This window comes from Vulpes vulpes, chromosome 8 (genome assembly GCF_048418805.1).
Source record: "Vulpes vulpes isolate BD-2025 chromosome 8, VulVul3, whole genome shotgun sequence".
Taxonomy (NCBI): domain Eukaryota; kingdom Metazoa; phylum Chordata; class Mammalia; order Carnivora; family Canidae; genus Vulpes; species Vulpes vulpes.
The window spans coordinates 18,253,066-18,266,747 of NC_132787.1; the positions used below are offsets into that span (position 1 = coordinate 18,253,066).

At 39.4% G+C, this 13,682-nt stretch overlaps 1 protein-coding gene across 3 annotated transcripts in view; it reads left to right on the forward strand.

The window, feature by feature from the left end:
• The window catches only part of TMTC1 (transmembrane O-mannosyltransferase targeting cadherins 1), a 267,311-nt gene that overhangs the window by 162,489 nt on the left and 91,140 nt on the right, over positions 1-13,682 (forward strand). For all 3 annotated transcript variants that reach the window (XM_026000063.2, XM_072765653.1, XM_072765654.1), the window contains one exon: positions 10,942-11,063. In XM_026000063.2, coding sequence (XP_025855848.2) covers positions 10,942-11,063 — 122 coding nt within the window. The remainder of the gene's footprint in view (positions 1-10,941; positions 11,064-13,682) is intronic.

The following is a 13,682-nucleotide window of genomic DNA, read 5'->3' on the forward strand; positions in this document are numbered from 1 at the left end:
TTTGTCTCCCTCTATGATTTTGTCTTGTTTTTTGTCCTGTTTTAATTTTCCCTCACATCCCTTATGATCCTGTGTTTCTTAAATTCCACATGAGTGAAATCATATGATATTTGTCTTTCTCTGATTGACTTATTTATTTCACTTAGCATAATACCCTTCTAGTCATTGCAAATACAAAGTCTGTTTTATAATGAAGTGTTGAATATCCTCTGAAACATATTGAGTACTGTACTGAAAGTGAAAGATAGGACAGTTGTATGGGTACAGAATGGTTGTCAGTGGACCAGTTCCCTCCATTCATAGCTGACCAGGAGCTGTGGCTCATTGCCCAGTGTCACAGAGGGGGCAGTACCATGTATCGCTAGCCCAGGAAAAGATCCAGATTCAAAATTCAAAGTACAGTTTCTACTGAATGCCTATCACTTTCGTACCATCATAAAGTCAAAAAGTATAAGTGGAAGCACCCTAAGTCAGGGTCCATCTGTATTTAATACTATTTTAAACAGAGCCTTTGTTTCTGTCCTTTGTTGCATTTGTGAGTCTATTAAATTTGTCCTTTTAAACTGTGGCAGGCAGGCTGTTGTTTGCCCAGTTAAAGATGAGGGAAGAGCATTATTTTTTAATCATGATGGTTATTTGGAAAAAGCTTTTCAGTGACTTCTCATGAAGCAAAATGATCCATTGGCTTTTATCACCAAAATGTTTCAGAAGCAGGATTTGGGTCTTATGCAATGAGATGCAGCATATTTTGATTACAGAAGATATTTTGATTTTGGATGAGTACATTGATGGATACCAGGATTCAAATCCACTTATTAACAGTAGTTCCCCTAGGAGCTCAGTTGTACAAGTAAATATCACTTTTTTGTTGTTTTTACCTGTTAAGAGAGCTTTCTAAATTTCTTATTACTTTATATTTCATAAACCTGAAGTAAGCCAAACATTTCTATGAGATTTGTTTGATAAAGCATGGTGAATTATTTTCTTTAAGAAATGCTGCTCTAAAATGTGTGGGTCTTTATTGTGTGAAATTGTGTGGGATTTTTGTGGTTTCTTCTTATTTATTTTAGATTACAGAGGGAAGGTACTGTCTCCTCTGTGACAATCCCAAGTAGATGAATCATACTTTTTAGTGAGTATGACTCACTATGTGAAAAAGTAAAGCACCTTGTCTTTTTCCAGACAAAAAAATAAGTCTATGCCATCTTGCTTTGGAAGATTTTGGCAGAGGAACTTCTCCTTAACAGAAACATTTGAACAATAACTATAGGTAGAAACTAATTCTGCCCAGCATGTATACTCTCATAGGAACTAAACAATTTATGAAAACGCATCTAATTTATCCTCTGCTTCTGTTTGCTCAAACAAATGAATTCATCAAAGTAAATTTAAACAGGTGAATTCATCAAAGCTAAATTCCCTCATGACTTGACTTCCATGGCTAAATTCATCCTGGTCCCTAATTGAATCTTCACAGAGGGGAAAACTTGGTTAATTGCTCCTGCCTCCCTCGCATATTGAGTCACCTAATTGAGTTACAGTTCTTGATTCAGGATTCTGGGGCATTACCTGTGTCTTCTCCATTTTGCCAGGGAGAGCTGGACATGGTGGGCATGATGTGATACCAATGCCTCTAGGCAGCAGACTGTCTTCCCCACTTTGTTGGGACAGGCTCCAGGCACAAGACTGAGCTCCTGTTGACATTTCTCTCCTTGCTTCTCATAGGTATCTTATCTAGGGCACCATTGACCCTCCTCTGGACAGGGCCCATCATCTGAAGCCAGAGGTGTCTGATGGGGATCCTGATTCCTCTCCCCCTCCCCCTTCCTCTTCAGTGAACGTTGATCTCAACACTTGCAAACACACACCACTGTTAATTTTCTAAATCCACCTTCCTGAGTGAATACTCTCTCTATTTTTTATTGTTGTTATTTTATATATTCAGATACAGTATATAAATAACAGGTATGTTCTAATATATATATACATATTAGATATACATATTACATATATATAATAAATATGGTATAAATAGTAAATCGTTGTCATGTTGTTCCATTCCTGCAAGGTTTATGCATAAACAGTTCTTAGATAAACAGTCGCATATTAAAAATGGAAGGTTAGAGCCAGAACAAGTTACAGAGCATGTGTAGATTTAAAAATTAGAAGGCCTTTGTCCCAGTTAGCTGCTCACTTAGTTTATTCATTGTGCTTCTGTGGTCATTAGAATATGAATGTCCTCTTATTTTCCTTACTAACAAGGGCAGCTTCATCATATTATTTGATTTCTTATGTCAAAAATAATCATTACTCCCCCCTTGAGACTTCTTAACTATAATTCAGGAACTAAGATTAGTCAATATTTTACGTCTTATTGTGTTGTGGCTGGTAGGCAAGTATATGTCCATTCTTCCAGAGGCTGGCTGTCAGAATGAAGAGATGGACCACCTGAAACCATTCCAATTGAAGACTTGACAAAGAACACATATTCTGTGCCACATATTGCATTCCTGTAGACTGTAGAACACTTGCATCTGTATTGATGTGGCAAAGTGAATCAGTGGTACCTTCTGTCATGGGCCTCAGGGTGCAGTTTTCTAGACTACCTCAGCAGTGTCTTACTTGTCAACTCCAAATTGCTGGGTCTCATCTGCGCTCAGTATATTTCTGCTGCAAAACCAGAAGGTAGGGAAGGGCTGAAATCCCCCAGTGTATGGTGTGCATGCGCATGTGTGCATGTATACACACACACACACACACACACACACACACACACACACGGATTCCAAAGCCACATGGACTGTTGGAAGAGGACAGGCTTTGGGGTGAACTAGACCTCAGTTTGAAACCTTTGCTTCTCACTAGTTGTATCAACTATCAACTTAGATCTGTGTGTTAAGCCCTTTGTACTTCATTTTCTTATCTGTACAACTGGAAATAATTACCTATGTTATAATATTATCATGAAGTTTCAGTGGGAAAATTCAGCCAAAGGTTTGACATATGGTTTGTACTCGAGAGATACTTGTTTTCCTTACATCCTCTACCACTTATAACTTACCAAGTGGCTTTTATCAGCCCCTCCCCATGTCTCTCATGTATGTAGCACACATACCATAATTTCTCAGATGTGACCTTCCATCTCTCTTGTCTTCCTCACTTTTTAAAAAATACATAGCTTTCTAGAGCCTTTTCTGTTTCTGTTTAGAACCACAGTTAGATATGAAGAAAGTTCACTTCTGTGACTTCTCCCCTATCTCCAAAAATTCCTGTAGTTTCATTCTAATCAGGGAAAGGTTTCTTAAACAACATTTTCCAATTAATTCCCTTTTAACTCCTTACTAATGCTTGATTTACTACGCGAATGGTGTTTTTTGCGCTAGATTGATATTTACCAATCAGCATCTTTTAAAAGGTTTTTGCTTTTATTTTTCTTTAAACATTTAAAACACACGTATGCAGAATGTAACATACACATCTAAATAACGTTATGAATTAGCTTATCCCCAATTAGAGTAATCTGAGAGCTTCACTCCTCCACCTGATTTACCTCTGAAACGTACTTGTGTGCTCTTGTGAGATAAGGAATTTCAATCTCAGGAATTCATGTTGGCAAGAAGACTCAGTCTGTTGATTAAAAACAAATCAAACAAAAAATGATGGCAGAAAACGAAGTTCCAAACCAAAGACCAGAAATGGAAAATGCCAGTTTCTGAATGCTCTGATTTTAATCTGCCTTCGGCTCTCTGTTCATGAGCGCATCTGGCAGTGCTTCTCGGTGAAGAAAAGCTTGGCATGGGTGGAAAAGCTGTGTTTAAATTGGCTCAGAGAAGACACAGAGTGTACAAATCTACTTTTGTCTTTTTAGGGGGTATAATTTCTTCATTCATTTCCCCTTTAAAAATCTTTTTTCCTTGTACATTCATGAGTAAATTCTAGAGCACATGGAAGTGAGGAAATGATACCCAAGGGTCGTGCCAAGGAGAGTGTGGGTTGGCAGCCATGCTGTGGAGTTCCTGAACCCAGGCCATTTTCTATCCTACCCAGCTTAGCTTATCCCATCCATTTCTATGGGAGGAGAACCCTGCAAGTGGTACCTTTCCATGCCTCCTTGTGAGATGTGAAGTGTGTTCATGTTGTGGGAGGACTGTCCGTAGACCTCTTGCGGTGTGGTATTGTGGCCATCTGGCCCAGCTCAGGGTCCCAGTTGAATATGAATAATCACCAAGGAATTTGGCTACTGTGACTGAGGCTCTGAGAATCAGCTTTAGTTTTTCTTTTCTCTTCCTTGAGGACTGGCCCAGGGTTTGTCTTGCCTCCTTCATTGCTCTTACAGAGAATAGACTCTAGATCTTGTCTGAGGCATAGCAGGTGGTCTCTTGGATACCCACAATGGCAGTAAAAATTCAGAACTTCCCCTTCAACTATTGAGAGATGAGTCTCATTCTCATTTGCCAGATAAAAAGCTTCTTGGGTTGGGGTTTGTTTTTATACCGCACTTAAAATTTTCTATAACCTCAATGGCCTTAAAAAGGCCACAGGCTGAAACCTAATGGAAATATAACAGTGTAAGGATGGGACCAAGACTAGAGTGGGCTGGAGCTGGCTCCTGTCAGCTCACAAAAACCAGAATTCTGATGCTGCTTTGGCATCCATCCACAGCTCTGTTTCCATCCCTGTACCCTTCCACTCTGGGCTGACCTGTCAGTCAGGGTCTGGCAGGAAACACACAACAGACTCCAATGGGGTGATTGAAGAGTTTATGAAGGGTCTGTTTGCAGTGATATGGTCAGGGTTCGTGGCGGCAACATGTAAAGTGACACCTGGCAGATGGCTCATAAAAGTAAAGGATGGGACTGTCACGGGGAGGCACAGGGATGAGAGCTGTGACCATGGACAGGAACACCAGACAGGAGCTATGCCTGCGGATATGCGAACCGAGCCACTGCCAGACAGAGGTGGAGAAGGGAGGGGCTGTAAAATGCCAAGGCAGACACAGACAACAGTGAAGATCATGTAGGAAAGGGGCAGCTCAGGGGGAGGAATCATGAGGTTGTGCAGAGCTCAAACAGTGCATCCCCCTTGCCCCAGACAGCCGAGTTCTCTCTGTCCTCTTCACTTGGTGCTTCCCATCCTGGTCTTGAAAGCATCCTTCATGTCTCCTGACTTAGTATTTTGGGGCCATTTCTCCACTCATTTGATGCAGTCTGTATTATCACCATCCTTGATAGTATCTAAGGGCTTTTGTAGATTGAAAGTTGTTTTAAATAAATGTAAGCCTCTGATATGCTCAAGTGGAGACTCACTGATGCATTTCCCGTGGACAGCAGGAGTTGGGCCACAAAAGAATTCTTAAGATGTATAAAAGCAGCACAAGGAGAGCCCAGGTTCCCCAGTTTTGCAGGAAGGAGATCAGAGGTTGTGTGCAACCTTGAGAAATGCTTCTCACAGAAATATCACAATAACTCCCTGGCATTTGTGCTGATTATGGTTTATAGTTACTAATGAAGGACTCAAAGGTCTAAGACATAGAACAGTTTACAACAGGGGTAGTAATATCTCCAAAGAGTTGTGTTGTAAGGTTAAATCATTATTTAAACTTGCACAGATTTTGATTGGCTGCCGCAGGGTTGCAGATCGAGTCACTTAGCCAGAGAATGAGCCTAACTCACTGCCCAGCTCAGAGACTGGAATTCAGAACGAGCCCCTCACAAGAGATGAGGTAGTATTACTCATTCACAAGGGATTAAAATTGATTAAATAACCTGTCTCCAATTAAAAAGAATTTTCAAAATGACAATAATAGTAATATTAGACACTGTAATATTTTAAAAATTAAAATTGAATGTCAACAAAGTAAAAGATATCACTGTTCATGACATCAAACCAAATATATGACCAGGCAAGACGGAGTAGTAATAAGCAGCAGTGAATGGAATCAGTGTGGCACAGGAGGTGTGCATATATATCTTGATTAAAATACCTCAGTATTGTTGGTCAGAAGTGCCAGCCCCTTATAAGGTGTTCTTGGATGCTCGAACACTGAGGAATTTCCACCCCAAGTTCATGTTGCAAATACTGTGTTCAGACGGCTACCAAAGTAAAGGATTTCCTTAATGGGAAGTCCCTGAAAAAGGCTATGGGTGTGCTGGAGAACCCTAGTGATATTTATGGAGCTTTCATCACTGATCTTTACTAGTGCAGCATATACTAGTTGAATGCCAATTATGTGTATTCCAGGTATCTAGGTGACAAATTTAAATGTAATGGTGACTGGCCATCAAGGAACTCATAGTCTAATGGGAGAAGTAGATCCATAAACAGAAAGGAAAAGGAAAGCATAATAAGTATTGGCAGCCATGCCAGTTGTCAGCCTGGCAAATGCCTTACTCCTGGGGCTGAAGAGGAGAACTTGACTGTCATCAGCTTCCCTGTAGATTGATAAATTAGATGCAGACAGCGAGAGCCCAGTGCTGCCAAATAAATCTTTAGGACTGAAATATAACTGTGCTATCCGTAGAACTGTGAGAACCTGCTCGCACCCTAAATACACTGTACCATTTTCCTGAAAACTGGAGGTGGGAGAAAATATGATAAAATATGATGATAATAATTACTATGATGAGGGGGCACCTGGCTGGCTCAGTTGGTAGAGCATGTGAATCTTGATCTCAGGGTCATAAGTTCGAGTCCCATGTTGGGCATAGAAATAACTTAAAAATTTTAAAAATCAGGCAGCCCCGTGGCACAGCGGTTTAGCGCCACCTGCAGCCCAGGGCATGATCTGGAGACCCTGGATCGAGTCCCACATCAGGCTCTGCATGGAGCCTGCTCCTCCCTCTGCCTGTGTCTCTGCCTCTCTCTCTCTCTCTCTCTCTGCATCTCTATGGATAAATAAATAAAAAATCTTAAAAAAAATTTTTTTTTTAAATCTTTAAAAAAATTACTATAATGAGGCCTTCTCTGCCTCTCTGGAAGGGAACAGTTAGCAGTGGATGTTGTCTATTTTGAATCGGGCAGGGAGGGGTCCTCTTCTCCCTAACATTCACCCACACTGTGCTGGCCACAGTGTGTGTGTGTGTCCCCTTATCCCCTTATCTATGACCTACGCTTTGAAAGTGAACTGAGAGTGAGAAGCAGAAGAAATAAACCAGAAGCTGCCAGGCTAGAGTTGGGTTCTGGCGTGACAGTCCCTCTGAGGTCACTTACAATCCTGAGAAAATCACTGCTCTTCCCTTAGCTGCTTGGTCAGATATGTGACTGTGGAGACAGCGGCCCAACAACTCTCTGGCACCTAAGAGAGGTGTTAAGAGGTCTTCATCTCCTTGCAACTCAGGGGCATGCTTCTCTACATCATCCCAAGCCAGAAAAGAATCAAACCTAACATCTGTCATACTGAATCTATCACACGTTTTTCCTACAGACATAATAGGTATCAATACCTTTCTTTTGTCTGACTGGTCATCAAATTAAAACGCAAAGAAATAAATCAATCTCTCTGAAGTTGTATGGTTAATCAGACAAAAAATGCATATTATTAATAGCCATATTATTGTATTAGCATATTACAAAAATGCATATTATTAATAGCCATATTAATTCTCATGTTTTTTTCACCTCCTACTGTAATTTGAATAAGTAAATTTCCATTTGCCTCTATTCCTAGAAATTGAATGCACTCTGTGTACTTTGGAAAGTGTCACAAATTTTTTCTTTCCCCTCGTTCATATTTTGTTTGAGATTCTATTAGGCCGAAATAAGCTTTGAGGTATTTAGTCAGTTCTGTCTGTGACCCACAAGATGCAAAACTGGATTCCCTCCCACTCTCTCATTCTAGGAAATTTAGCCATGTCCATGACATTTTTCCCTAGCTTTACAACTTTCTGCTTTGTTGATTGACTTGACGTTTAAGGAAATACATTTCTGAATACTTTCTCTCCCTTGACTGAATGGGGAGGAGGGAAGGCAAAGGGCGTGATCATCAAGTTAATTGGAGAATAAAGAATTTGTCTTGAATATTATTTTTCTCAAGACAAAATAAAATAATAAAACTTCATTGAGTTTCGGTGCTGTGCCACTGTCTTCAGTTAAATTGGAAGAAAAGCTCATTGTAGGACCAGCCCCTCTGTGGGTGACCTGCCTTCCCATCCCAACCACAACCAAATTTGCCTCCTAAGCATCCATTCATTTTTTTCAGACTCAAATCATCACCTCCACCAGGATGTCCTCCTTAACTTCTCCCCTTCTTGCATCCAGTTTTCTCTCTTGCCTGGTACATTTATTCACTTACCTATTCAACAAATATTTCTCTCTCTCTTTTTTTAAGATTTTATTTATTTATTTGTGAGAGACACAGAGAGAGAGGCAGACACATAGGCAGAAGGAGAAGCAGGCTAGGTTCCCTGTGGGGAACCCAGTGTGGGACTCGATCCCAGGACCCCAGGATCATGACCTGAGCCAAAGGCAGACGCTCAAGCACTGAGCCACCCACGTGCCCTCAACAAATATTTCTGAGCATCCATTAAGTGCCAGGCACTGAGCTAATAAGCACAGATCATGCACCAGGGAACCCAGCCAACCAGTTCCCTGCCCTCATGGCTTATATAGTCTCCTGGGGAAGACAGCCATTTTATAAAGACCATAAACACACAGATAAGTGTGTAATTACAAGTGGGATGATGGCCATGAAGGAGATAAAGATGCTCTTGGAGCCTGAAGAACCTGGTGGAAGAACAAGAAAGACATGGTGTTGTGAATTCTCAGTTTGCACGTCAGTCTTCTGGAGGAGGCATGGGGCTCCTTGACTCCTGCCCTCATCTCCTTGTCCCCAGCAGTGGTGAGCTTCATGGGGGTCCTGCCCCCTACAGGGTTGGGTGAGGGAGAAGGGGGCAGGCATGGAGTAGGGTGTCTGCAGGTCCCCTGACACCTGCCTCCTCCCAACCCAGGGGATTCTGCTGAGTGAAGGAGAGAAACATATGCCCACCAGAGTGAGGAAGGCAGCCTTTGCTCAGGCAAGACTGTGAGATTGGGGGTATGGAAGCGATGCCTCCTTCAGATCCCCACTGGGGACCGTTCTCTCATAACATTGATGAGGGCCAGAGAGGTGGCTCACTGGATGAAACACTATTCAGGGACATGGATAAAGGCCTGGTTGGAATTCTGTTTATACTCTTTTTTTCTTAATTCTATATGATTAATAAACAGAGCATATTAAATTCCCTTTAGTAAGGTCTATGGGATAATATGTGAATTCTTTTGTAAAAGGCATTTCAACTTTTGATAGGCTTAAAAGAAGTATTCAACTATAGCTAAAAAATAAAAGTGCATCTACAAAAATAGAATACTAACCCCATACCCAGTAATAGACTGAGAGTCCATGAGGAACACTGGACAAGACACTCATTCTCTGGGATTCATTTTCAATTCTAGCATTGAATCCTTGCTCTTGGTTCACAGGATTCTTATGAAGGTGTTTATTTTTTTTTAATTATGTAAACTTTAAGTTCTTGAGATGAAATGTACTTTGTAAATTCAAAGTATAATCTCAAAATATATTGCAGCTTTTAAATATAATGAACTTGCTACTTTTCTCACCTGTTTTTTTTCGCCCTCAATTTTAGTGGGTCAGAGAAATATAACATCATCCTATTGCATCCATTTCAATTGAAGGCTTGTTATGAAAGCTTTTTTTTCCTTCCATCTTTTAATTCTAAAGAGTATGGTTCCTTTAGGGAAAAAAATGAAGTCATAACTTACAGAACCATTAATTATTTAAGGAAAATTGTCCAAATCCCATCTATTCATATGGAATTGCTCTCTGAAATTTTATTACTCTATATGTTATAGTCAGCAAAACAAAGATCTTAATAAAATCCAGGTGACAAATTTCTCAGGATGTTAAAAATCTTTTACTTTGTCCACTTAAAGCATTAGTAGTTCGTTTTAGGAAGTTTGTTTATATTTTTAAAACTCTTTTATTTAGTTGTTTACAGTTATTAAAAGTAATACGCTTTTAAATGTTTGTGAGAAATATCTTTAACTGTAATATGCAGTTCTATTTGATTTTCCTAAACTTTTTTAAGGGGAAAAAATCACGTCATCCATATGTTGAGGTTTTAAATAGGCCTGTCTTCAGATGTGTTCATATCATAGACAGTAATGGAAACACAAACTAGTTTTTAGAGTGTCCATTATAACAAATTAGTAATAAATATTTTTTTCTGTTAATTAGAAGTGACAGAGAAATCTTGACAAAGTAATATCTACAATAAATATATAATATTAGAGAAAGGTGTTTTTGTCAATTTAATGAATTATTTTAATGACTTTTGGTGCCAAAAAATTTCATGGAACAAATACTGGCTTAATTTGCACTAAAAATTTCTCAGCTTTAATGATCTCTTTCATTGGTTCCCTGAATTTTACCATTTGCATTTAATTTCCTTTATGCCAGGCTTTATGCTAAGCTCCTGGTGAGCTTTGTGTGTAGGTTGGTTGTGGGGTTTTTGTTGTTTGTTTTCTTGTTTTTTTCTTTTGAATGCATTCTATTTCAGAGAGGACAATAATGTTCCACGAAGCCTTAGTGAGCTTGGTCCTATCAAGCTGCTTTGCTCTCTGGAAGCCAGTTGCCTGGGGGGACAGAGATTCTGAAAGGGACCAGGACCAAGAAACAGGGTGGCTGTAGGGCCGGCCCAGAACAAGGAGTAATGGTCCCTGATCCTGCACAATTATCAGAGGTTTCTGGGTGGCAGACGTGGGACTCGCCAGAGGTGTCAGCCTGAGGGCTTTCTCTGATGAATTCAGCTCACTGATCAAAGGGTTTACGTTGGTCTGATCTATTCATTCCGTCAATGAGAACCTGAGAATGAAAGAGATGGTTAAATGCCGACTGCAGTGACATTTTTTAAAAATTAATTTGTCCTTCACTATTGTGTGTTTCAGAGACTGGAGCACAAGGAAGTGTTAGTGGGCTTGTTGTTCCTGGTTTTCCCGTTCATTCCAGCCAGCAATCTCTTCTTCAGGGTGGGTTTTGTGGTGGCCGAGAGAGTCCTTTACATGCCTAGGTAATTATTGCTCGTGATTTCCTCTTTCCGAGACCTGCCCTCCCTCACCAACACTGATGGTTCCAGAGGGACGGTCCTTTGCGTGTGTCACAATCAGGCCCTTGTGGCGCTGAGGCCTTTATTAGCTTTAACAACAGCCGCAGAGCAGCTGGGGAGAGTTCAAGCTCACACGTGTTCACGCTCATTTCCACTGGTTTAAATGCATTCGAGATTTTACCCCAATCTCTTATCCCAATAACTATGTTTCGTTAAACATTATGGTAGTAGTTTTCTAGAAATATTTGATTTGCATAAAATTATTAATTATGTTAAGTAGCCACAATTGTAATTGAATTCTCTCTTCTTTCTTTCTGTCTCTTTCTTCTTTTAATTTAAAAATAGGTACAATCTCAAGAAAATTTGTCCTTGAGGAAAAAAATGGTTAAAAATTACAAAAGCTATTCAGCCATACGTGACTACATAATGCCACTTATATCTGAATATTTGAATTGTGCTGGAGCTTGTCTTTTCTCTTGTCTTATTCAGATGTCAGTGTTTCAAGGCCACATTTTTCAGGAGCCTGGAAATGTCCCCTACGTGGTTCTGCTATTTATCCATTGTGTAACCTTGAGCAAGATATGAAGCTTTTTCGAATTCAGGCTTTCACATTTTAAAAATAGGGATTTTAGTAAACTTACTAAAATTAAGTAGTATCATAAATGCTATGTATAAGAATGAACTTTTCTAAAGGGCAGTATCCTAAACCAAAATATTATAAGGAAATCATTGTTTTTATTTATTAATACTGAGTTAGGAATTTTATTTTATTTTTTTAATTTTATTTTATTTTTGCTTCCAATTTTTATTTAAATTCTAGTTACTTAACATATAGTGTAATATTGGCTTCAAAAGTAGAATTCAGTGATTCATTACTTACATATAACACCCAGTGGTCATCACAAGTGTCCTCCTTAATGCCCATTACCCATTTAACCCATCCCCCCACCCACCACCCCTCCAGCAGCCCTCAGTTTGTTCTCTGTCTTTAAAAGTCTCTTATGGTTTGCTTCCCTCTCTTTTTTGACGTTTCGCTGTGTTCATCTCTTTAGTTTCCTGAATTTCACCTAGAGTGAAATCATATGGTATTTGTCTTTCTCTGACTGACCTATTTTGCTTAGCATAATAAACTAGCTCCATACATGTCATTGCAAATGGCAAGTTTTCATTCTTTTTGATGGCTGAGTAATGTTCCATTGTGTGTGTGTTATGTGTGTGTGTGTACACACACACCACATGTTCTTTATCCATTCATCAGTCAGTGGACATTTGGGCTGCTTCCATAGTGTGGCTATTGTTGATAATACTGCTGTAAACATCAGGGTGCATGTGCCCCTTTGAATCTGTATTTTTGTATCCTTTGGATAGGAATTTTAATTAGCTTTAAATTTTATTTTAGAATTAATTTAAATATCAATAAATTTTCATTTTATTAATAGACATTGAGTTAGAAATTTAAAGATATATATGATTAGAAATTAATTTCATAACCTTTATCACCAAACCAAGTACCTAACAGTTTTTCCAAGGCTTTGCAGCTTCTTGTTTTGACTTGTTGGTTAAGAAGAGAGGGCAGTCCTTAGTTTTCTTTATGTGTCTTCAGCACCATTTGGGAAGGAGGTTATTTCTTGATCAACACTATTTGTTAAGGACAAAAATACAACACAAACTCTTTATATTCTATATTGTTATAGAATAACAGGCTTGTGAGGCCTTGCCAATAATAGGGAATACGAAGGGCAAAGGAGATGTCAGCGGGTGGTCTAGATATGTTTTTGCTTTGACCACCTGCAAGTGGCTTCAGTCAGCTCTTCTCTGTAGTGATGATTCCAAGTGGACTCTGTTCATTCTTCACTTAACAAGTATTCACAGAGCACATTGCATGCTGTACTAGAATATGAGGCTACAAAAATAAGTGAATCTCAGTGCCTGCCCCCAAAGAGTTTAACTGCTGATAAACATTAGTTAATTGCGTCAAAACTTCTGTTGAACCTCGATTATATAGCAGTCGCCATGCTAAGCATATTTATTTTATCAGCTCACTCACTCTGTTTATGTAGTCATTCATAGCTCCCCCTTGAAGTCAAGGCCTGTATTTGAATTCTGCCTTAAGTACGAGTGGATGCCTCAAAGCTTCACTTCCCTTGTCTATAGAAAATGATGATAACAGCACCCAACTCAATGACCCATTGTGAGCATTAAATGAGATGTTCATTTAAAAAACTTATGAAGTGTTTTTGCATTGTATGTGGTCAATAAATAATGTGTGTTATTGTTTGATGTCAGCTCTCTAGGGAGCTGATGCCATTACCATGTTTTACAAAAACATAACACCTGCATGCTAAAAACTTAATGAACTTGACCAAGGTGGGCAGAGCTGGAATGCAGATCTTTGTCTACTGACAGACTTCTCACTTTCCAGACTATATTGCTTCTCTGATTGGTAACATCTCAGTATTCTTTGTACGTGAAAGGAAAGAGAAATTCAGTACACAGTACTGTACTTTCAGTTCAACTCCATTTGGTGACCAGGATGTGTACTTCTAAATCCTGTGATATAAACTCTCAGGACTCTAGGATTCT